The sequence below is a fragment of the Corylus avellana genome, chromosome ca7 (genome assembly GCF_901000735.1).
Source record: "Corylus avellana chromosome ca7, CavTom2PMs-1.0".
NCBI lineage: Eukaryota > Viridiplantae > Streptophyta > Magnoliopsida > Fagales > Betulaceae > Corylus > Corylus avellana.
This window is the reverse complement of record NC_081547.1, coordinates 26,549,987-26,574,370: the sequence shown is the minus strand read 5'-3', so window position 1 is coordinate 26,574,370 and position 24,384 is coordinate 26,549,987. Positions and strand designations below refer to the sequence as shown.

Below are 24,384 nucleotides of genomic sequence, written 5' to 3'. Positions count from 1 at the left end.
TATCAAAATGAAGTTAGGGGTTCCAGCGGTATGCCAAAAAAACAAAAAAACTCCTTATAGTCAAATTTTGTTCATTGACTTAAATAGAACATGTGTTACAATTTTATTGGCTTTGACGAGTCATCCAAAAGGACTATTCAAACAATTTGAGCTCCATAGAACCACTTATAATGCTCAATCTCACATAGTAAGAAATCAATGTGAGATTTAACACCCATGAGTATCTTTATAATTCACTCACATCATGTGAGCTATTCATCTCTCAATGTATAACGGAGACAGATCATTTCCATTTCAAACAAACATTTCTCATTTTGTATGTATTGAGGTGCCCACACTGTGAGCAGAACATGAATGACAGTTTTTAAAATTATTATTAAATTTTGATTATCAGTAATTTTAAAAGCTACGGTGTGTACAATAAGATGCTTCTCTCTGCTATCTTTGGTATTCAGATTGACTCGAAACCAAGGAATTATGTCTGTCTCATGAAAAGGACACGAAAAACTTCCTGGGTTTCACTGGAGGGGACTGAAAATCTGGGTTGGAGCAAGTCAGTCACTTTGTCTTAATGGCAGAATTGGCCCCTGTAAGGAGGCAATGGCTGAATAAGAGGGGTTGACGGAAGGCAAGGATGCGGCATATTCATGAATTTAGAGAAAACTGCCATTACTAAACGAAATCCTTCCTTTTCAATTCTTTCCAGGTTGTTTCCCAGCAGACCTGGACCAGTTCCCACCTCCACCACCTGTTTGTATAGAGAATAATATATATGTATCTGTAAAATAAAATATACAAAATAATCTCAAATCTAATGATAATGCCAACGAAGATTTTTAAAAAAGAAAAAAACGCTATTTTTTGAAACGGGTAAACCAAACGGACATTGAGTCACTTTTCCATTTGAGTTCAAGTAATGAATGTAGAATGAAAACAATGGCAGAATGTTGATGAAACAATCTGTGTATGTTGATCAGAACTAATCTGTGTATGTGTATGCTAAACTTCCTTCCCAACTGAAGATATATGTGTTGAGTTTATATTGAATTACTGGGTTGTGTCAAAAATTGTTAGCACTAATACTTTATCTAGCACGGCCATGAGGTTCCGTGATACCAACCAAAACCAAAATTCATGCTCAAATGGCTCAATCTGACTAGATCTACCTTACTTATTGCTAATGGAAAATAGTCAACATTCCTTGTCATTCAAATTTGTAGTTATTACGTGGACATCCAACTGAGTCAGTCATCGGTTCCTCTTTTCTAGCAATTCACGCAAATCCACCTCCCCCGAGTGGGAAAAACTAGCAGCTTTCTTTCTCTTTATAAACCCCAAAAGCAAAACCCAGAACCAAAAACACATAACTGTAAGCTTTCTTCCTCTTTACCTCAGTTTGAAGTTGATTCTCTTCAAGGCTCAATGATGATGCTATCTGAAACTCCAAAGAATAACAAACTCATGACAAGAAGATTAATGTCAAGTATCTTCTTCTCTTCCTCAAAAACCCTTTCTTCTTCATATTCATTTCCAAGCTCTCACACTAGTCCTTCAACCCCTCGCCACAAATTCTCCGAGACCATGATGGAAGAAAACATCGAAAATGCTGAATCAATCATCTCCAAATGGGATCCAAGCTCTTCCTCAAACACCAAAGCCACCTCTCTTTTCCAACATAACAGAAAAGAAGCCAAGGACTTTCTCATGTCTGTCAGGGGCTTGCGGCGAGCAATGCATTTCTTGATCAGTGAAAATTCTATGTCCGAAAAGCTCATACTTGCTCAGAGCCTAATGCAAATAGCCATGAAAAGGCTTGAGAAAGAGTTTTATCAGATATTGTCCGAAAACCGTGACCATCTTGATCCAGAATCATTGTCTGGCCGATCCTCCAGTGGGTCGAGCAATTCTGATTGTCAAGATGAGGTTCAATCAGACGAGTTGGAAATGGCTGGTGAAGCAATCACTGAGGTGGAGAGAGTCTCGGCACTTGCCATGACGGATTTGAAGTCAATAGCTGACTGCATGATTAGCTCGGGTTATGGCAAAGAGTGTGTGAAGATGTACAAGATTATCCGAAAATCTATAGTAGATGAGGGATTGTATCGTCTTGGAATTGAAAAGTTCAGATCTTCTCAAATTCATAAAATGAATAGAGAAGACTTTGAGCACATGATTAAGAAATGGATCACTGCAACCAGGATTGCTGTGAGAAGGCTGTATAGTGGAGAAAGAGTTATCTGCGATCATGTGTTTTCAGCATCTGAGACGATCAGAGAGTCATGTTTTTCAGAAATAACCAAAGAAGGAGCAACCAATCTATTTAGATTCCCTGAACTCATTGCAAAGACTAAGCATTCGCTGGACAAAATTTTCCTGCTAATGGACCTTTATGAAGCAATCTTTGAGCTATGGCCAGAGATTGAATTGATCTTCAACTTTCAATCAACCTCAGCTATTAGGTTACAAGCTCTTTCATCGCTAAAACTTGGCGATTCCATCCGCACTATCCTATCTGAATTTGAATCAACAATTCAAAAGGATTCCTCAAGAACTCTGGTGCTTGGGGGAGGCATTCACCCGCTGACCCAATCAGCAATGAGCTACATATCTTCACTTGCAGATTACAATACTGTTCTCTCCAGCATCATTATCAATAACCCATCGCCCGCAACTTCTTTGCCGCTACCAGAATCCTACTTTGAAAGTCCGACTGCCAACGATGGTACAGCAGCGGCAGTATCTGTCTACCTAGCTTGGCTAACATTAGTTCTTTTGTGCAAGCTTGATAGCAAAGCAGAGCTCTACAAAGATGCGTCTTTATCATACCTCTTCCTTGCCAATAATCTCCACTTCATTGTTGAGACAGTACGCACAACCAACCTCAAGCACCTCCTAGGCAACGACTGGGTGTTGAAGCACACCAAGAAAGCTAAACAATATGCTTCAAGTTATGAACTAATGGCTTGGACTAAGGTCTTCTCATCTCTACCGGCACAGACTTCCCCGGCGATAACTCCCGAAACAGCAAAGGAGTGCTTCACGAGGTTCAATGTGGCTTTCGAAGAAGCACACAGGAAACAGACATCATGGGTTGTACAAGATGGGAAATTGAGAGATGAATTGAAGGTGTCAATAGCAAAGAAACTGATTCCAGTGTATCGAGAATTTTATGACACACATTTGGTGATGCTAACTGGTGAGAAGAATTTGGAGTACTTGCTAAGGTTTTCACCTGATGATTTGGGGAATTACTTGTCAGATTTGTTCCATGGGACTTCCACCTCGGGCAGTTCTACTTCTACATCATCTTCTTCATTGTTGCAGTTAGGGGGGTGTCTACCTCGCTAAAAATATACTCTACGTAGATTACCATGCAAACTAAGTATCATTTCCATGCCCAATGTACATGTAATTCTGTTTCTAATGAAGAGGCCATTAGATATAGGGAGTGGGCCATATATGATATATCAATGATAATCATTCTGCAATATTACTCCTTACCTGGGCATTCTGAATTTTCATTTCTAAGTAAAATATTCCAATCAACTTAATGGAGATTAGCAAAATAAATTTGACTGAATGCTGAATATATATACAAAATTTTCATATAGAACAAGTTGATATTTTCAAGTGGATAATCTAAATCACATAAACAAACTTGTGAATATTATTGTGAGTTAAATAGGTATCTAAGCCGACTAATTAAATTCAACTATATCATAAGCTGAGTATCACTTTGAAAAAATTTATTAAGTGGATCTTAGTTGACTGACCGACCAAGTTTTGAAACAATATTTTGTATATTAACTTAATTACAAAAGTGAAAGTCTTAAGTAAATGTAAATATATGTTGCCAGATACGACATTTCAAATTTCAAGAAATCTTTTCAGACAGAGAAACCTTATTGAGATAAGAGGGGCATGTAATTGCATAAATACAAGATAATGAGTAACTATGAAATTACTGTCCGCTCCGCTGGCCTACAAATGGATTGCCAACCTGCACATATTTGGAGAACATTTTTAAGAGAATCTGATGGTGCTTCCGTTGTCCATGTTGGGTAAAATTTACTTGGATGGAACACACATTCTTCCCCGACCCCTGTTAATAAGCCAGCTTGAGCTCCATTCAGAAACAGGTCTCCCTCCGATCTTATAAAGCCAGTCTTTGCCTCCTCCAGATCTGCTGCCTATGGAATCAAGAGCAAGAACTTGAAACATATCATGTCAACAGCCAATGACATACAACCGATTTTCTAATTGAGGACACAGTAATGCATATAATTAGTTAATATCTTCATGGAATGTTCCTTTTGTGCTAACTAGACAAGTGTTTTTCCAGTGTTCTGCAGTCGAAACAAACCCACCATAATTAACAAAAAATCCTAAGAATTGACATAATACCTACAATCTAAGATAGGTCTTTCATAGAGTTAAACGGTAAAGCTGGAACTGAGTAATCTAAAAGAACGGGTGTTTATAATGACCCATGATATGACAGATTATAAAGCTTGGGTAATACACCCAAGAAAAAAAAAAAATTGCGCAAAAGCATAGTTACCTGTTCAACCATAAAAGCATCCAGGTTCAATGAGTACGAACTCATAAGCTCTCATTGGTAAATGGTGATGAAGAATCAACAGAAATAACCTCTTTTTTATAGCTCATAAAGAGGCACAAAATATATTCACCAAGTAAAAATGGAAAATTCAGTGAACATATTGCATTCTAAAGCATGGGACTTTGGGCTGTTTAAAATTAAGTTCCATTGAGTACATCATCCGCCTATATTCTTCCTCATATAAGTTTTGAACCTTCAAAATTTGTGCTCTATATGTTATGAAGGGCCATAAATAATCATGGAAATTTTCAGCCATGCAGTAAAGAGCACAAGATTATCACTTTACCTTCTCTGTATAATATTCAAAAGTCTTTTTCTTCTGTCCTGCTTCGTATATGTTGCTTTCAGAGTATATCTGACAAAAATATAATCCAAGAAAAGGAAACTAATTAGATTCCATAATTCAGATAAAAGATATATGCCTGCAGATATTTTGAATGCAGAAAACTTGAGATGCTTAATCAGAAAACAAGGAACCATTTACCTGTGATTCTACACTGGCACAAACAGCATATATGCCCCAGTTTCTGGTGTAATTGTTGTATAGATGAACTTTTCCAAATCTAACACGAGGGTGCCTTTGCCGTGTCCCATCAAAAAAACAATGATGAATTGTCACCCGAATGCATCTATCACCAATGTGAGAGGGGTCTGCCCCAATAAGCATTGTCTTGTCATGTTTCGTAAAGTAACATCTGGAGCCAAAAGTGGAATAATCCATCAAAATTGCTTACTTTTGGTATTCATGTCTGATCCTATAACAAGAGATAATCTACCCACCTTGAAATAGTTATATCAGTGCTTTGTCTGGTAATATCGATAAGTCCATCATCATAATCACGAAGACTGCACCGGTCAATCCATATGTGCCTTGAATTTGGCTTTATTTGAATACCATCAACATCATGCCCTCTACCACCTTCAAACTCAAGGTTGCATATAATTATGTGTTCACATTCCTTCAGCCTTAAGCCCTTGCCCATGAGCTTTATCCTTTGGCCCCGGCCGTCAATTGTCTTATAAGACGATACACTCAAGTAAGAAGAAAGACAAATCACACCCGAAACTTCAAAAACAATCCAGAGTGGCTCTTTTCTCCGGCATCCTTCACGAAGGGATCCCGGACCATCATCTAGAAACGAAATATGGGCAATTTGATTCACCATAAGAACTTAATACACAATATGGAAAACATTTACTCAAACATTTAGCAATGTACACAGATTCGAACCTTAATAAAACAAAGTTGTTTCAACTTTCATTCAACACAGTACGAACAGAAAACATAAGAGAACCACAAGAGATCCAAAAGACATAACTGGGCAGTTTCGGATACTAAATAATTGCTAAAAATCAGCTAAAAAAACCCAACAAATGTTGAAGAAAATTGTTTGAATATCAGCACCATAAGAAGCTATAAATCGAAATTCAGTCACATATTAACAATTTTATAACCCGGAACTATAGCAAAATCTAAACCGTGAATTCTAATTGCAATGCCAAAATTAGCAAATTCATAAACTCAAACGACGAGAATTTCAGATAAAGAGCAGAGCAAACCCAAACCATTAAGAAAAAAACAAAAATGTTGATCAAAAGCGAAAGAGAAAGATAACCTGCGAGAGTGGTGACGCAATAGACCGGTCCGTGGAGGCCTCCGACCGATGACCTCCCGAACCCCTCGGCCCGCGCCGCCAGTGCTCTCAGGCTGGAGTCCACATCAGCGTATGGTAGGGACGCCATGTTCGTCACCGTTGGAGGGAGCTCGAGATCTGAGCTTGAATCAAAGATTGGACTGGCCGTTAAACATAACGACTCGAACGGTAAATTTGGGCCTGTCTCTGTTCTCTCCCAGTTGGACTAGATCCAAGCTGAAGTAATATGTTGAAGGCCATGGGCTGTACAATCGAAGCCCATATACTTCAAGACGGGGCTTGACCCGGCCCACTTTGAGCTTGTCACAAGAAAATCAATGGCAGGGGCTCATTAGTCATTACCAATACACTTTGATCTTATTTCCTTCAATACAAGGTGTAGATTGTGTTAATACCTTAAAAATTAGCTATAATCTGGTTAATATGTATTATTAAAGCATATGAAAAGTACATATTTTTTTATTAACGTTTTTAAAAGACGTGCCTCTCACATACTAAGAGACTCTTGTTTCTAAAGGTGCTTGTTATATTATAGGAAATAGGAACAAGATTAGTGTATTGGATGATCCTTGGATGCCCTCATTTTTTTATTATTTTTTTTATTTTTATAAGCAAATAAGGGAAAAGGGAACGGGGAATTACAAGGTGGGTGGCCAATCCAAACAATAGCCCAAACCAAACCTAATAGCAAAGCAGAAACAAGAATTGAAAACCAAGAAAGGCAACAAGAGGGAATGGGACAAAAAATGACCCGGCCCTATAAAAGTACCAATGCAGCCACAAAGGGCTGCTAATAAAGGCAAAACAAAGAAATCCGAAGAAATCTTTGCAAGCAGAACAGAAACTGCGATGCAAAAGACCAAAAAAGGGACACGGACAGACGGCCACACCATAACAGAAAAAAAAATAAATACAAACAGAATAATACATAAAGCAGGAAAAAACAAAGACAAAACAGCAACATCAGAGACTGAAGCAGCCGACAACCGAGAGGAGGGGCAGAGGAAGATGCTGCACGGCGGTGCGTGGCATTCACGCTCCCGCGAGTAAGACCAACTCTCAGGCGCGTGGGGACCACGTACCGTCTTGCAATGGCCGGACGATGACGCAGTCGACTCCGGCAGGAAGCAGAGGGACCAAGGATCAAGGAGGAGGGGCACATCTGAGGAAGTGGCTTCCTAAAAATGCTAGATCTAATTTTAAAAAAATCAGATCCAAAATCCTCAGAAAGAAAGCGGATCCGGGGCCGAGGACAACGGTTGGAGGCTGAAACCGAGCGGCTGAATGGGCTGATGGGTAAGTCCTCCGAAGAGGTGGTTAGTAGGCTTCAAACCGGTTGCTAATCCCTCCCTAAATAGTTTGCCCCAAATGAAAGACACTGAGCTTATATTCTTTCTGGAAGTTGGGACTTGGAAAAATTATCTCATTTATTTGATGATTCTTCTGTTGATGATGTTCAAAGAATTCATTTAAGTTACCAATCTTTTCCAAATGATTGGGCAAGAACTCCCTAATCTTCAGGCAGTTTACAGTTAAATCCACCATTGAGACTGAGTGAAGTAAGACCAATTTATGTAGACTTGGGACATCTCTTGGCTGTTGAATAGGAAAAGTTGCAAACATCTCTTCGGAAGATTGCTTGGGACATTCTCCCGGTTAAAACAAAGCTGACAAGGTTCTTCCACTCTTCTGACATTAGAGTATGACATATTGTCCTCTTTGTAAAAATCATTTAGAGACTTCTCATCATTTATTATTGGGGTGTGATGTTGTTTGGCCAATCAATATCGTGTCTTTAGCAACCCTCAATCTCTCATTGAATCAAATGTATACTAGATCCACAAAAGCATCTTTCTATTGCCCCAAAAAAAAAAAAAATTGGAACTTTCAATTATTTCTTGCTGATGTTATGAATAATTCTAGATGTCCTACTTGTATTCTACTAAGAATAATGTGACTATTAAAATTATCATTGAGTTTGTGATTGATCATTATTGAATTTAGATTAATGAATGCTTTTAATAGTCACATCATTCTTAGTAGGATACAAATAAATCGCTTACAGTTATTCTGATGTTATGAACTTGATTTGGTTTCCAAGAAACCAAGTGGTTCACAACTCTATTAAATTTGATATTGACATTCTTCTTAAAAGTATAAACTTCACTTTGATGTAGGGGTGAAATAGCGGTTGCGGTTAGCGGTTAGTGGCTAAAACCGCTAACCGCAACCGCCTAGGCGGTTAGTAAATTTTACTAACCGCCTCCGCTAACCGGGTAGCGGTTAACCGTTTTGGAATAACCGCTTTTTTGAGCTTTTTTTTGGGCTTTTTTCTTTGGACCGATTTTGGGCTGGGTTTGGACCGGGTTTGGGCCGGTTTTGGGCTTACTTTAAACTTTTTTTTTTTCTCATTTTAAACTTCTTTTTTTCCCTTTTCATGGCCATTTTAGCATTAAAAATTGCTATATACCAAAATATTGTTGGCCACCTTCTACAAATCTACACATCATATAATATACAAATAAAATTATAACAAAATCATCACTTCACTTGTAGTCTTATACATAAACTTACAAGCAAGTCCATAAATTCAGAAGCAAGTTCATAAACTCACACATAGAAATAAAATAAAACACAAACAAATTCATAAACTCACAAGCAACAAGAAAACCAACATATATGGTTAAACTTGAAGCTTGAGGCCCATTTCAATCAACCAAAAAAAATTCATAAACTCACAACTTATTGTTATTATATATATATTATATTTAAAAAAAAGTGGTTAGCGGGTAGCGGTTAGCGAATTTTCAAAACCCACTAACCGCTAACCGCAACCGCCTAGGCAGTTAGCGGTTTTTACTAACCGCTTTCAAAGCGGTTAGGCGATTAGGCGGTTAGCGGTTAACGGTTATAGCGGTTAGCGGTTAGCGGTTAGCGGTTGCGGTTAGACGGTTTTAAATTTCACCCCTACTTTGATGTCTCATTTGTATTGTGGGGAGCTTAGATATCTTACTAGATTCTTGCAAGCCTCCTCCAACAAGAATCATTAAAGCTAACTTTGACATAGCTATTGGAATTAGATACTAGGTGGTTGCAACTGTCCTTAAAACCTGATTGGAATTGTATTGAAAAACAAAACTTTTATATTCAAAAATAGCCTTTTAGAAAAAGTTTCATTTTCAAGGTTTTTTTTTTTTTCCTAAAAGTGTGTTTTTGATATTTTTTTAGCACAAATAGGTTATTAAAAAAAAAAATTGAGTTTTTTACTAAACGAATTTATTTTTATTTTTCACAACTTATAATGTGCTAAAAGTATTTTTTCAACTTTTTAACAGAATCTCGAATATACTCGTTATAATGAGATGGTCTAGTGAGACAGCACTTCCAAAGCTTAAATCTATTAATGCCACATAATGGAAAGCACATGCTGCTTTATTAGCCACCAAATTGGCCACAAATACTTTGGTGTCAAGTCCCTCCATCTAGAAGTGGACTCTCTTATTGCTATTCAAGCAATTATTATGCTCGACTCTTTTACAGATTGGAGAATTGAAGCCTATGTCAGAGATATTGCTTATTTGCTTAGTTTCATTTCCAATTGGTCTCCTTCAAAATCTAAGCAAAGCAAATAGTAGAGCTTACCTGGCTGCAAAATGGGCTGTGTCCAATAATTCTTTTGGATTTTTTTTTTCTTTTAAGAAAAAAAAATTCTTTTGGCATTGTTTCTTGTATAATCTAGAGCTTACCTAGCTGCAAAATAGTAGACCTTACCACCCAATTAATAATGTCTCTTTCAAACTTTTAATTGTGATAATGTTCTTTTTCAAATTATCAAAACATTGTTAATGTTCTCCCAAAGCTAGCGAAAAGATAAAAATACTCCTATATATTTCTCAATAAGACAAAAATACTCCTATAAATTCAAAAAATATATATCTCCATATACATACATATTTTTATTTTATTTTTCAAACGAAAATTTTCAATTTAAAAAGAACAATTTATTTTTAAAAAAATTATTTTTAAACGAATATTTTTTTAAAATGGAAATTTTTATTTAAAAAAAAAATAAAAATTTTGTTTTAGAAAACAAAAATTGTTAATTTTCTTTTTTAAAACAGAAATTTTGTTTTTAAAAAAGTTATAAAAAAAAAAAAGAAGTCAATTTTTATAAAAAAATAAAATCGATTTTTTTTTTTTTTTTTAGAAAGGATTTATTTTATTTTAAATTTGTCACCCTTTGAAATATATATAGATTTAGGTTTTTTTTAGAAGTTTTATTATTTTTGTTTTTATTTTATTAAAGATAATTTTGTCATTGAGAGCGCAATATTAATAATTTAAAAAAATATTATTACAATTAAAAGTTTAAAAAGAGACATTATTATTTATGTGATCATTTGAAGAGCACGTGAACTTTTCTTTAAAAAAAAATAATAGAGCAAAATAAATGGGTGGCCGAAGGGCGGTGATATTTGTGTCGCACAATATTAAAGAGGGTCACGTGGATTTATAAAAAAAATAATAATAATGAAATATGTTCCACATGAATTTTCTTGCATTGGTCATTACTCATTTGCTCCGGAGTAAAGAGACATAAAGTGTGGGTCCTTGGTCAATGTCAGAAAATAAATTTATTAGCGTGTCTGTAGCTCCATCTAATTTTTTCGCTCCCGGTCATGTCAGTTATGAGATTTGATGGCTAACTTGCACTCTTTTTTTTCAACGTTGTCATTTATTGTTTTTGTTTTTGTTTTTTTTTTTCAAATTTTTGATGTAAGTGAATTTATTTGGAGCTCAATTTAGTTGGAAAATAGATTTGAAATGGAGACGTGTCATTAATTTAGGCAGAATATTAGGACATAAACATAATTGTCTTCTCTCGAAAGATAAGGATATTTTTGTCTTATCTTTAGGCCATTTTGTTTAAATACCTCATCTCCATTTTATTTGTTTGTGCATTAGCGTTTCCAATAGAGAGTCAAATTTTTATACAAAATAGCTCTTCAAAACTCACTTTATCTAATTTAACTAATAAATTTTTAAAAGCTTTTTACATTCGATTAACTATATTTTTATCTATATCATTTAAATATATTTTTAATATATTTTTATTAAAAATTGTGAAAGAATATTCTCATAATGATCCCTTAAAAAATGTGAAAATTTTGAACAAAAATAAAAAACAGGTAAAATATATAATTAATGATTCCCTTAAAAAATACCATTTGGTTCCTTTATTGAGAACACTAATAATAGTCTCACCAAATTGTATTCGTTAAAATAATAATTTTGGTGAGGCAGCATATGGTACTCTTTATTGTGCAATTATTTGGGCTCCTTTGTGTTGCAGGGCACAAATTGAGCCCTACCTATTATTTCCCACTCTAGAGTCGGCTGTGTTTCTGATAAAGGCAATAGATTTGTGTTTGTAATAAAGATGGTGGTTTTGTTTCTCAGCAAGTGGATCCCGTGATTTTTTGTTAAATGGGAAAAAATGTTTCCGTGTTTGTGTTTCACGTTTGACATGTCCAAGTAAGTAGGTTTACATCATATTCAAATTTGCTATTTCTTTTTCTCTTATCCATTTCTTTTTCAAATTCAATGTAAGGTCCTACATGGTGTAGGCCGGTAAGCTTTGAAAAGAGATAATTGATTTTGAAAATAACTTAAAAGACCACTCCACCACGCTCACATGTCACTCACATCATATGTCAACTTTTGATTTTGATTTTTTTTTTTTTTTTAAGAGAAATAGTGAACTTTTTATTAGAAAATTACGTTGCTAGAGCTAAATGCTCAAGCAACAGAATATCGCAGATACAGCTAGGAGGCTCGCTCCAGACTTTATCTTCTACGTGTTTTACAGTAAATTTGGAAAGAAGGTGGGCAACCCGATTCCCCTCTCTCCTCACAAAACTCATCTCCCACTAATTAAACACTTGAAGTTCTTCCTTGATATCATCCACGACATGTCCCAGCCGACTCCAATCTGCATCATCGTGATTCACAGCTTCAACAACGGTCTTTGCGTCCCCTTTTAGGTGAACGTATCGACATCCCAAATCACGGCATTGTTCTAGAGCCCAAAGTACCGCCGTAGCCGCTCTGCTGCTGCCGGTGTGAGATAGCCGGAACTTGACTTACTCCTAGCACCTAGACCCATAAAAAAAACTTTTGATTCTTTTAATTTAAAACAATTAGTTTAAAAAAAGTCATAAAGCATGCATAAACCCTCTTGCCCCACATTTAATAACTGACAAGTGCAATCAAAATAACTTTACAAAGGCAAATATCTTTTTATGGTAGGCAATTAGACAATTTTAATCATGTTTTATTAATGTTCCGTTTGAAGTATATATATATATATATATAAAGTTTTTATTATTTTTTGGTATTTGGTATGACCAAAAATTGTAGTTAAATTAAAAACATTTTTGGTAATTGACCATGAAAACTTTTATTTAAAAAATATATATATATATATATATATATATATATATATATATAACAGTTTTTCATTTTTAAGACTATAAACCATTTTTGGAATTTCAACTCTTATTACACCCTGTCTCGCATTTCATTATCCGTAGTTGCCGCCGGCGGTTGCAACTTGCGCCAGTAAATTCATTTATTGTACACTTCCGCCAGTACATTTGGTAGTTCAGTTTTATTTGGGCATTTATTAGAAAGGTTGTTAATTAAGTTAACCAGTAGGTGATCAGAAGGAGATCTAACTGTGTGAAACAGTGAATTAATATGCATCAATGAAGAGTCGACATTTGTCTGAGTAGGAATATTAATTTTAATGATAGTAATTAGATGAACATTATAAATGACTAGATAAATTTTTATTTTTATTAAACTAAGTTTGTAGAAAAAAAAAAAATCATGATTTAGCATGGTATTAAAATGGTAATTTTGTCAATTTTTTTTATAAATTTAAATGTTTAGAATAAAATTCTTGGAAACTCATTCAAACTGAAGTTTCAAAAAATTCTATCATGAGGAGAAAGAAATTAAACCACGATGAAAATAATTTAGTTTATTGATTGTTGTACTGAATGGAAACAGAGTGCAGGTGAAGTTTACAGAACTTCATTATTACAGAAGATAGAGTACAAGTCCTTTACAGGAGCAAATTAACTTCAATCTATCTATAGCTTTCACCAAATCATGAACGAAAAGAAAACATATAAATTAAGAAAGAAAAAAAAAAAAAAAAAAAAAAACCTTTAGTAGGGCATGATAAAGAAGAAAATACAGGCATCTCAGTGAAGCCTAACAAAGTTTAGACATTCATCATTGATCCAACTGTACTTCTCCTTGAAAGGGTTGACTAGGCATTGAGGTGGATAATTCTCAATGCAATCTTTCCAAACATTGACAGAATCCAAATCCCTCATTACCTCCCAGACACAATTGTTGCACATAAATCCTGCTCCAAGGCTGATCATCAGAATTTTGTCACCCTTCTTCAGCCTCTTCTTAGCCTCCATGTAACTTAAAACGTACCAATTTCCGGCAGCCGATGTGTTTCCGAACCGGTGAAGTGCCATTCTAGCCGGCTCAAGATCATAATCATTGAGCCCTAAACCCTTGCCAACCCCATCAATAACTGCCCTTCCACCAGGGTGGATGCAGAAATGATCCACCCCAGACTTGAGATTCAAAGTTTCAACTTGTGTGGTTTTTTTGATATTTTTCTCAAGTTTTGCTACGAAGAATTGTCGGAGTAGTTCCCTAAGAGGGAGTAGTTTAGGTACGAGAATTCGTAGGTTGTTGGAGAAAGCTTGAGCAGCAGCTTTTGTGAGGCCTTTGGTGAGGCGAAAACCAAGGTTGCCGTGGTCATCTTCTACTTGCATGCAGCATTCATATGCTTCGTCGTTCGAGCCAAGATCGGTTCGAACTACGCTTTTTAATCTCAAGATGGCTCGATGCTTCAGAGCTCTTTTGTTTGTTAAGAGCATGGAGCAGCTTCCCGACCGGAAAAGACAGTTGGAGAGGAGCATGGATTTCTCTCTGCCGCAATACCAATGCGGTCCCATGGATTCTGTACTCACAACAATTGCATAAGATTCTTTGTATGATTTGAACAAGTGGCGCACAAGATCGACGGCCACAAGGCTTGCGCTGCAGCCCATTCCGGAGAGGTTGAAAGCCTTGATGTTTTCTCTCATCTTGTAACGGTTTATTATGGAAGCTGTTAGAGAAGGCACGGGAGCGAACATTGAGACATTGACAGCAAGGATGTCGATTTCTGATGGAGAAACTCCTGTTCTAGCAAAAAGCTTGTCAAGTGTGTCGAAGATGAAATCCTTCATCTCCAAATGGGCGTCTGCCAGAGTTGGTTCTTGTTCTCTTTCCGCAAACACAATTGGTGGGCCATATGTTTCTTCACCGAGCCCTGAGCTCACAATGGTTTTCAAGAGAAACCTGTATTCTTCCAAACCCAGATTCTTGTTTCGAAACACAATTTTAGCGCAGGATCCAGTGTTGAGCTTTCTCTCCTCAGGGGGCTTGTAGCACTCATAGGCCAACATATAGCAGCCTTGGCCTCTCCGTTGAAGAACCAGCTTGCAGATGCAGAAGAAAGCATAGAATAGAGCAAGAAAACACATTCCCATGAAGAGATCCATGGTTAAGAATTAAGATGGCTTGAAACTTGAAAGAAAGAGAGAGACAGAGAGAGCAGTAGTTTGAATTAATTTCCTTGTAAGTTTTATGTAAATTGGTGGAAAATATATATAAGGGAAGTCTTGAATAAATTTCAGATGCCACTAGGACATTAATTTATCTCCTACTACCTAACAACCACCGCTAAATAAATACCATACCGATGATAAATCATCTTTTCTTTTTAGTAAGTTGATTATAAATCATCTTTGATTCCTAGCATCTTAAGTTTGTACGTAGAGTTTGATCAAAAACATTTCCCATCTGGATAGATTATTATTCTTATCAGTCATAATATATATGATGTGAAACTTAACTACGTATATACCTACTCTCATACTCATGCAACGTACCAATCACACTAATAACCACGGCATTCCTATAAGTCTTGTACCATTATTATCACTCGATCATGTCATGATTTGAAGTTTTAGAAAACTGGCTACGTAACCTACGGCGACAAAAGGCAAACGTGATATGATATTTGCTTAAAAAAAAAAAAAAAAAACAGCAAGCTTTGCCCAATAATTCTCCATTACGTTTACGTACGTAATGGTGTATGAATTATGAAATAGTAAAGGTAAAGAATATTTAGCATAAAAAAATTAAAAAAAAAATTTGTTTTGTAAAAATTTTTTATTGAACTAATAATAAAAAATAAATAATGTAATATAGGATATAAATAATGTAACATAAAAAGTAAATATTTTTATTGTTAAATATAAGAGAGAGATATATTGAAGAGTGGAAGAATGATGTTTAGAAGAGAGAGCGAAAGCACACAAGAGACTACATTGTATTGATATGTAGTAGTAGCGTGGAGAGGTGTAGAAAGGTGTATTGAGATATTACATAGAGGCCTCTTTATCAAGAGGCTAGAGGGAGTAACACTCCTCATGAGTAATGTGGGACAAACCCCAACATAAACTCTAACATCTCCTCTCAAACTCAATGTATAAAATTGAGGTTGGGAAAAATAAAGGGAAAGAAATAAATTTTTTTTTTGGGTTTGCCTTAAAAGTTGCTGGAATATGGCGGCCAAAGGCGGAGGAGGACAGCTGCTGGTGGCAATGACTTCGGCCTACTAGATGGGCCATGAGCTTGGGTTAGCCCTTAGATGGCTTTGGACTAAAACTTGAAACAATTGGGCCAGTAACATGGGCCAAAATTGGCCAAAACTAGTTGACCATTCAATATGGTTTGACCCGAAATGATATGACCCGAGTCTAACCCAGTGGACCGGCCGGGTCGACTAATTTGAATTGGGTTGGAGAGATTGACCCGTTTAACCTACTTGGTTGAACCAGGTTTGATGGATTGGACCCAAAATTTGTGCTCGAGCTTGTGGAGTAGACTTGAATCCATTGGACCGGTTACACGGGCCAAAACGGCTGCAACCCGTGGACCGTTGAATGGATCGGTCTGGCTTGAAATCATGGAACCCGGATCTAACCTGGTGGACCGGGTTGACTGCTTGGAACCGAGTTGATGAGTGGGGTGCCAAAATGGCCAACACCCGTGGACCATTGAATGGGTCTGTCTATCCCGAAATCATGTAACCCGGTTCTAACCCGATAAACCGGGTTGAAATATTGGATCCCCTTTTTTTTTTTTTTTTTGGAACTTATATGGCTCGTGTGGTGCACATGCCACGCGTGCACCACATGCATGCACTAAACCCTAGATAAGGTTTGAGGCGCTTGAGCCCACGTAGCAATAGGTAATCTGGCGCGTGAGGCGCATGAAAATCACGCGCGAAGCATATATATATATATATGGCCGGCATGCTCGCTAGAGAAGAATTTGAGTAAATATAATTGCATTGCAGTGAGGTTGATGCAGACAGTACATGCAGAGAGTAAATATAATTGCATTGTATGTCTGATTTCTATAATATATAGTCTCTGCATCAACTACTGGCTACTGCTTCACTGCAATTAATGCAATTTTATTTACTCAAATTCTTCTCTAGTGAGCATTTCATTTTATGTCACTAGACTGATGTGGTGTCCATCAGCTCTTAAATCATCTTTTATTATCATTATTTTTTAAAATAAATTTCAAGAGCTGATAGCGTAATTAACAAAAAGTTTGGACGATCTAAATAAGACTAGCTGTATGGGTAAATAAACCACATCACATATTTAATATGAATAAATATATGGATTATGATGTAAATCTAAGTCTTAAAAGGATAAGGGTTAGATTAGATTATGGTCCCATCGATCATTTAATTTTCTTTCAAGATAAAGAAATAGAAACGCAATCCAAAATCACAATTAATGGACAAAAATGGGTCCACTAAGGCATGAACATAAAGAAAAAAAAAATTATGAGTAATGTTGTATACTATTCTCGATCATCCCATCTCATTTCGTTAGATTGATATATATAGCTGTGCTTTTCCTTTTGCATATGGATACCATTACATTAAGTCAATGAGATTGAGATGAAATAAGAGTGTAATATGTAACATTTCTTATAAATTATTGAACAATATTTATATGTTAGTGTTATAAATTAAGATATCATATAATCACCATAATTAAAATATAATTGTAATAAATATACCTAGATTTAAGTTATTGAGAGTTCACTTCAAAATTCACTAGACCATAAGAAGCCTAGCTAGGCATTCGAAGAATATATATACCTAAAGAATTTAAGGATCATGAGCAGAATAGGGGGGACATGACTAAACAAGGAATATTTATTATAGTAAAAAAATTATTTTAGAGGGATAAACTCATACGAAAACTTAAAATTTAGGGAGATTTTTAAAAAATTTAGGGGTTTTAAAAAATCCCGATAAAATTAGACTTAATTAATCCCGCTCATGCTTTAAAAATTCCTAATTTCGTTACTGTTCTTAATCACACGTGGCCATGTTTCCCTGTAGCGGCAACCTTGTGGTTCCATGAATATAGATCCTATGTAACCTCTACCTGTTTTTTTTTTTTTTTTCAAAAAAAATTATATTTTTATGGTTTAGGGTTAGAATACAATGATCATCTGATTCATCTCTGATGCAAAAATAATATTAATTTATTAAAAGCACCAATATGTTGATGATCTAGCCAACAAATATCGGTCAATATTGATGTTTCCATCTACTAACTGCCCAATTGAAGTTTAGACGATCTGAATAAGACCATATCATATATTTAATATGATTATATATTTATTATGGTCTAAGTCTGAGTCTGAAAAGTATAATAATAGATTAATTATTAGATTTGGTCCCACCATATATGTTAATAATATTATCTAGATTCTAAACACAAAAAGTTCTAATATCATCTAGATTCTAAACACAAAAAGTTCTAAGGTGGGGAAATAAAAAAGCCATCACAATTTCCAAAAATATGTACTAGGCCCAAGAGAGGCACCTACATAAAGAATAGAATGGATACTTAGATTTAACATTTGTATAATGTTAATGTTATAAATTAAGATATTGTATAATCACCATAATCAAAATATAATTATACTAAGGATTCATTTGAGATTGCGATTTCAAAATGTACGCTTTAAAAGTAGTGATTTTAAAATGTGTGTGATTTTTAAAAACGGAGTTAAGTTTTTGACAAAATTGCAATTTGGTCTTTGAAATTGCAGTTTAATCTTTAAAATCGTGCGTTTTCAAAAAATCACCTCCTTACCTGTTGAAAATTCAGGAAATCCGAGTTTTCAAATCGCAAATTGTTAAAAACGCAATTCTAAAAAATCAATTTTCTACGATTTGGTTTAAAATTGTACTTTTTATCTATAAAATTGCAACGCCAAACGCACCCTAAATCTACCTAAATTTAAGTTATTGAGAGTTTAATTAGTTCAAAATTCACTAGACCATAGTAATAAGGTAATCCAAGCCTAGGGTTTGGAAGAATATACCTAAAAACATTGAGGATCACACTTGAATTACATCTAGAGACTTCATCCCCTTTCCTGGCTATCTTTGCCAATATCTTTATTTTTTATTTTTTATTTATTTTTCCTTCAAAATAAATATATTAACTACCAACTCAAAACACCATTCAAAACACCAAATACTTTTTATAAATCTGTAGTCTTTCCTTCTTCTAATAATATTTTGCCAAGTCCTCAAGGAGTAACTCAATCGGTTTGAGACATCACTTCATAAAGCAAAAGTTACTAGATCAAATCTCCCTCCCATTTCTCTCTTTTTGTGCAAATATGTCAAAAAATAATAATATTTTGACAAAACGGGTGTTTAACTTATGCAAAGACAAGAGCCAATATTTTTTTTATAAAAAAAAAAGGAAAAAAGAAAAAAAGAAAAAGAAAAACGAGGTTGGCCACATGTGAAAGAGAGGTGGCCACGCGGCTACCACAACCTCTTTTTTGACTTTATTTTTACAAGTTTTGGACTTCTCAAGATAAGCATGTGATCATGTGTATTCTATAAAAATAGTTTTAATCTTTAGTCACATCAACATTTTTTCAAAACAAAAACACAACACTCCCCTAATCACATTATCAAACATATTAGAATTTTTACCATCATATGTGTCCTCTTGTGACTCATGTTTGTGTACTCTACATGCGAGTAATTCTACTATTTAAGCGGAAAATGAAAGGTGTTTTTTTTTTTTTGTGACATGTTCACACAAGGAAAGGGAATGGTGGATTCAAACTAGTGACCTTTGCTTCATGAGACGTGGTCTATAACTGATTGAGCTACCCTTTAGAGACAGATGTAAAATGAAAATGAAAATAACATTACCCCTATCTCTATATATATTGGAGTGAAATCAACGTGATAATCAGTAGCATTACTCCAATGCAGATATAAACACACATCAGGACCATTAATATTAATCATTTTTCCATGTGTGTGGACTTTAGTCACTTTACAGATATACACAAACATCAGGGCCATTAATATTAATCATTTTTCCATGTGTGTGGACTTTAGTCACTTTACAGATATACACAAACATCAGGGCCATTAATTAATATGCACCTACTGCCAGATAATTGAAGCCAATGCCAGTTGATAATCCTTTTATTTAATGCCTGCTCCTAGCGTGCTGATCATGGAAACTTATAGCCTGCGCTAGCTGCATATATAACACAGTAACATGCACCATCCCTGTCAAAATGAGTCACGAGTTGGGAAACCAGGAATCCGAGGAGTGACAACCATTTGTGTGAGAAATAGATGAATTTAGGGGGAGAGTTAGGCAGTGATACTGATACATCAATCTCAACTTCAATCAATTCGGTAGTTAAACTTCTTCATCATATTTTATAAACAAATATCATCATTGACCAACTCAACACAAAGTTAAGATATTGTATAATCAGGTTCGAATCATGGATTAACCCATTTAATAAATGAGTTGCCTTTGATCTACTCGCTTAATTCATGAAAATTAAATTAGTTTTTTTTTTTTCACAATTAAAAAGCAAAATCTTAAAAACAAAAATTCACACACACACATATATATGTGTGTGTATATATTGTATTTAAATTTATATACATGTCGAAATGTGTCAAACCGGTTGTGTTTGTCTGTTTGGGTCAATCCAACATTCATTTTTATTAAATAGGTTATGCAGGTCGGGTTACGTCACCCCACTTATTTAAATGAGTCGTGTCAAAGTTGAAATGTTGACCCATTTAATTAAATAGATTAAGTAATTAAATGGATTATGTTTGAGTTGACTCATATATCTTGTTAACTTGTGTATAGCCATCTTCAGATCAAAATCTGCAGGGTTCATCCATTCATCCAGCATCTATTAATTGGAGATGTAGTACTCTGTACTCACTGCTTCCTAAGAATCTTTAGTTTGCACTTCTTGCCATCGATCATGCAACATAGAAGAACCCTATCGATCCCTAATAAATGATGAAAAACTGGCCAGAAATGTACTTGTGCCCCATCAAATAAGCACCCAAGTTCAGTTGAAATGTGGATTAATTCATCAGAACCTCCTGCCATATATGAGTGTAATAATAACAAGAACCTTTGGCACATGTTGTGTAACTATGAAAGAAATTGGTGCGCTGTAAAGTGAGACAGTGAGCTGGCAGGGAAGAAAAGAGATTTGAGTTCCAGTGTCCCACATCGGAAGCAACAATCAAACACCAACCACTCACACTCGTATTTAGCGAAGCAACTTGCTCTGTTTAGGCCTACTGAGCCGAGCGGTGAGCACAAAGCGAACTATTCTTTCGCCTTTTACCAAAGAACGAGCTTGAAACCTGTGCATTCCCATGCAAAGTAAAAACGAGCTTGAAACCCGTGCAATTGTTTTTAAAAATGACAGGAAGGAAAAAATAATAATAATTAGTGGATACATAAATAGAAAAAAATTCTATAAAACTTTAAAGAAAAAAGAAAAGCATTGAGAGATCATTTACAACAACACAAATGCTTAAGTTGTATTTTTTTCTTCTAATTAATGATAGGAAAAAAAAAATGCTCAAATTGTATTACATATAAAAAAATATAACAAAATTCATATTAAAAAGAGACTGCAAAAACCTATTACGCTAATTGACTTAATTAGCACTTGAATACCAACTGTATCTGCAATTTCTACCAAATATAAAAGAACTTATATATTTTTTTAAAAAAAAATTAAGAAGAATCACATATTGAAACTAATAATCCAAATTAAAAGGTGTCAAAAAACTGTTATAATACAACACTAACAAAAAGATCATGGTTTGATTTTGTTCGTGCCCTCATCTTTGCCTTCCTGGAATAACTTTATTTAAGATACTTTTGAAGAGAGAGAACTTTATTCCTAAATCATGCATAAACAAAAGAAAAATATCATTCTATACTTGGTTTGAAAAGTTGAGCATTTTTTGTTTCAACTTCTTACTTCTTAGGAAAATACTAATAATTGCAATGAAATTTCCTTTCCCTCTATAACACTTTTTCTTATGCCAAAAATATGTACCGTAGAAAAGCTGCTGGTTTGTGGTTATGGGAAATGAATAGGAAGAGACAATTGTTATCAAACAAAATAAAAACCCATTTGTTAGGCCCGTTTTAATGGACAAAACCATCAAAGAAGTTTGTACTACAAATTATACATTGTTTTGCAGCAGCATTCACCGTTTTCACAAGGTAGTGATTTATACGAAGAATAAGAAATAGTAGGGAAGAATAGAGAAATTGAGGAACAAAGGAATAGAAATAGCGATGACTCCCCAATATGATTTCAAGTGTTTGAGGAATGTGGGAAGAAAGTTGTAATGGTTATGTTTGGTAGGAACTGAACTGACGAATAAATAGCAATGTGAAGAAAAGTGGAACCGTTTTTTTTTTTTGGTAGTTTGGGATGTTTACAGTTGGCCTTGAAATAAAATTGAACAAACGGTTAGCTTACCACTAAATTTAAACGCACGTTTAATACTTAAAAAAAACATTCGGCAGCAAAATATATATAAAGCCACTTGTCACAATGATATGCTTTCTTGTTTAAGACTCGGCTTTTATATCGTCCACTATTATTTAATCAGGGAATTTGAGGTTTTAAAAAAAAAAAAAAAACTCAAATCTTGCTACAACAACAACAATAATAATAATAATGAGAAAAAAAAAATATCAAAAGAGTGTAAAAGATTAAGGAGAGAATAGTTGTGTTTTAGATCCCAGATTCTTATATTTATCGAATCAATAAGTAACGAAAAAGAAAAATTAAGAAAAAAAATAGTTTTAAACAAAAAGTTAGTTGTCAAAAGAAAACGAAAAAGGGGTGAAATGATATACAAATTCAACTACCTCTTGCCGGAGAATTCTGGTGATGTGTGTTCATGGGGAGTTTTAGAGATAAAAGAGAAACATTAGGAACATAAAAAACCGCAAAACCCCCCCAAAAAAATAATAATAATAATAACAAATAACAAATAGTAAAAAGAACTTTAGATAATGGTAAGTAATTACCTATATTAAATATTTACAAACATGATTAATAAGGATTATAGCTATAGTTTTAGTGCCATTGTTTTGAAATAGTCCGTATAATTTTATTTTTTTTCAGGTAAATTGGGTGTTGTTTTTAAGACTTAAAAATAATAGTTATATCTACCTTTGAAGACATTGTGTTCAAATTTCAAATATCATATGTACAGTAAAATAATAAGCATACCTCAAATTATTATAATTATTTAAGTAATTTTAAAATGCATAATTATTATTTTAAATCTATTTGATTAATTATTTTAAACAAAATGTTTCTTATACTTTTTGCATTAATTCCCGTCGTTAAACATGGGCCTACAAAACGTTTTTTAATTCATCTGACATTTCACTACCCATGAGGCCCATGACCTTGTTTTTTTTACTGTACATTTGAAGGTCGGACGTCTGAAGCTTTGAGGTCTCTCTTTTTTTTTATTTTTCTTTTTTCCAGTCCTCCGTGCTCCTCTTCTCCGACCCTGCCGCCCGTCACCGCTCAGTGAACGCAAAAGCGGCTACGATCTGTCGGCAAACGCCACGGCCTTGCAATTCGATGCCGCACTTGGCTGTTTTGGCTCCGCTGCCCCGTTGCAATCGGCCACTCCATTTGCATTGAACTGAATGCAAAAACATTGTTCATCCGAGTCCGAATCTAATTGCGTGAGAGACTGAGAGTGTTCGTTTTTGACACGGTGGCTTAAACGCACGTATCCTCCAGCCAGTGATAGATAAGAAGGTTGGTGATAAATTGAGGTACGATTTCGTTTAGAACCGTTCAAATTACGACCGACCAAACATAGCCCATTTGGATTTTTTTTGGGGATGCTGGAGAAATTTTGATTGTAAATTAGTATTGTCTTCTAAGCTGACTGTAATTGTTTGCTTTTGTAAGTTTTTTTGTTTACTCTTGAATCGGTAGAACAAAAAACAAACATAATGCGTGAATACAAAAGCACTCGTAGAAACATTGTTATTCACAGAGTTCTAAAACATATTTGGAGCAAAATGCACTATCTAAAAACTTAATAGACAATGCACAAAAATATATATATATATATAGTTTAAAATCCATGAACCAGCCAAAATATACCATGCCCATAAATTGATATTCATTTGGTCTTTAGAGCTAAAATAAAAAATAACATAAAATCAATAGAATTTACTAATATGGACTCATTAGTGAATCTAGCAGACTAAGCAGAGATTCAGACCTCTGCTTTTGGTTTCTCCACTGGTTTCTTTAGCTCACTTTCGTAGTAAAGAAAATGCACAAATGTATAATTAAACACTCACAAATGGAGGAGAGATTAACGACATGATTTTGATCTTTTTTCGAGTAGAGCAAAAATTGTTTACATCTCATTGTCGAAGAAAGAGTCATATAGATGGCCATCGAGTTGAAGAAATATGATCCAAAGAGGGAAGGAAAAAGCAAAGAATGAATGAAAGAAAATTTTGGATTGAAATTGATGAAAATTAGAGGATA

At 34.8% G+C, this 24,384-nt stretch overlaps 3 protein-coding genes across 3 annotated transcripts; 1 reads left to right on the top strand and 2 right to left on the bottom strand.

The window, feature by feature from the left end:
* Window positions 1-201: 201 nt before the first annotated feature.
* Window positions 202-6,446, bottom strand: LOC132188285 (probable pectate lyase 4). Its single transcript, XM_059602705.1, has 6 exons — window positions 6,238-6,446; window positions 5,402-5,753; window positions 5,106-5,316; window positions 4,908-4,976; window positions 4,001-4,190; window positions 202-748 (listed from the first exon to the last, which is right to left on the bottom strand). Exons 1-6 carry the CDS (start codon window positions 6,362-6,364, stop codon window positions 693-695), a joined length of 1,005 nt encoding a protein of 334 aa, XP_059458688.1. The 5' UTR covers window positions 6,365-6,446; the 3' UTR covers window positions 202-692.
* On the top strand, window positions 771-3,576 carry LOC132188283 (exocyst complex component EXO70H1-like). The gene has a single exon (XM_059602704.1). The coding sequence runs from the start codon at window positions 1,423-1,425 to the stop codon at window positions 3,346-3,348; it is 1,926 nt and encodes a 641-aa protein (XP_059458687.1). The 5' UTR covers window positions 771-1,422; the 3' UTR covers window positions 3,349-3,576.
* Window positions 6,447-13,306: 6,860 nt separating the features above from the next.
* LOC132186988 (3-ketoacyl-CoA synthase 19-like) lies at window positions 13,307-15,028 on the bottom strand. The gene has a single exon (XM_059601121.1). The coding sequence runs from the start codon at window positions 14,913-14,915 to the stop codon at window positions 13,548-13,550; it is 1,368 nt and encodes a 455-aa protein (XP_059457104.1). The 5' UTR covers window positions 14,916-15,028; the 3' UTR covers window positions 13,307-13,547.
* Window positions 15,029-24,384: the final 9,356 nt, after the last annotated feature.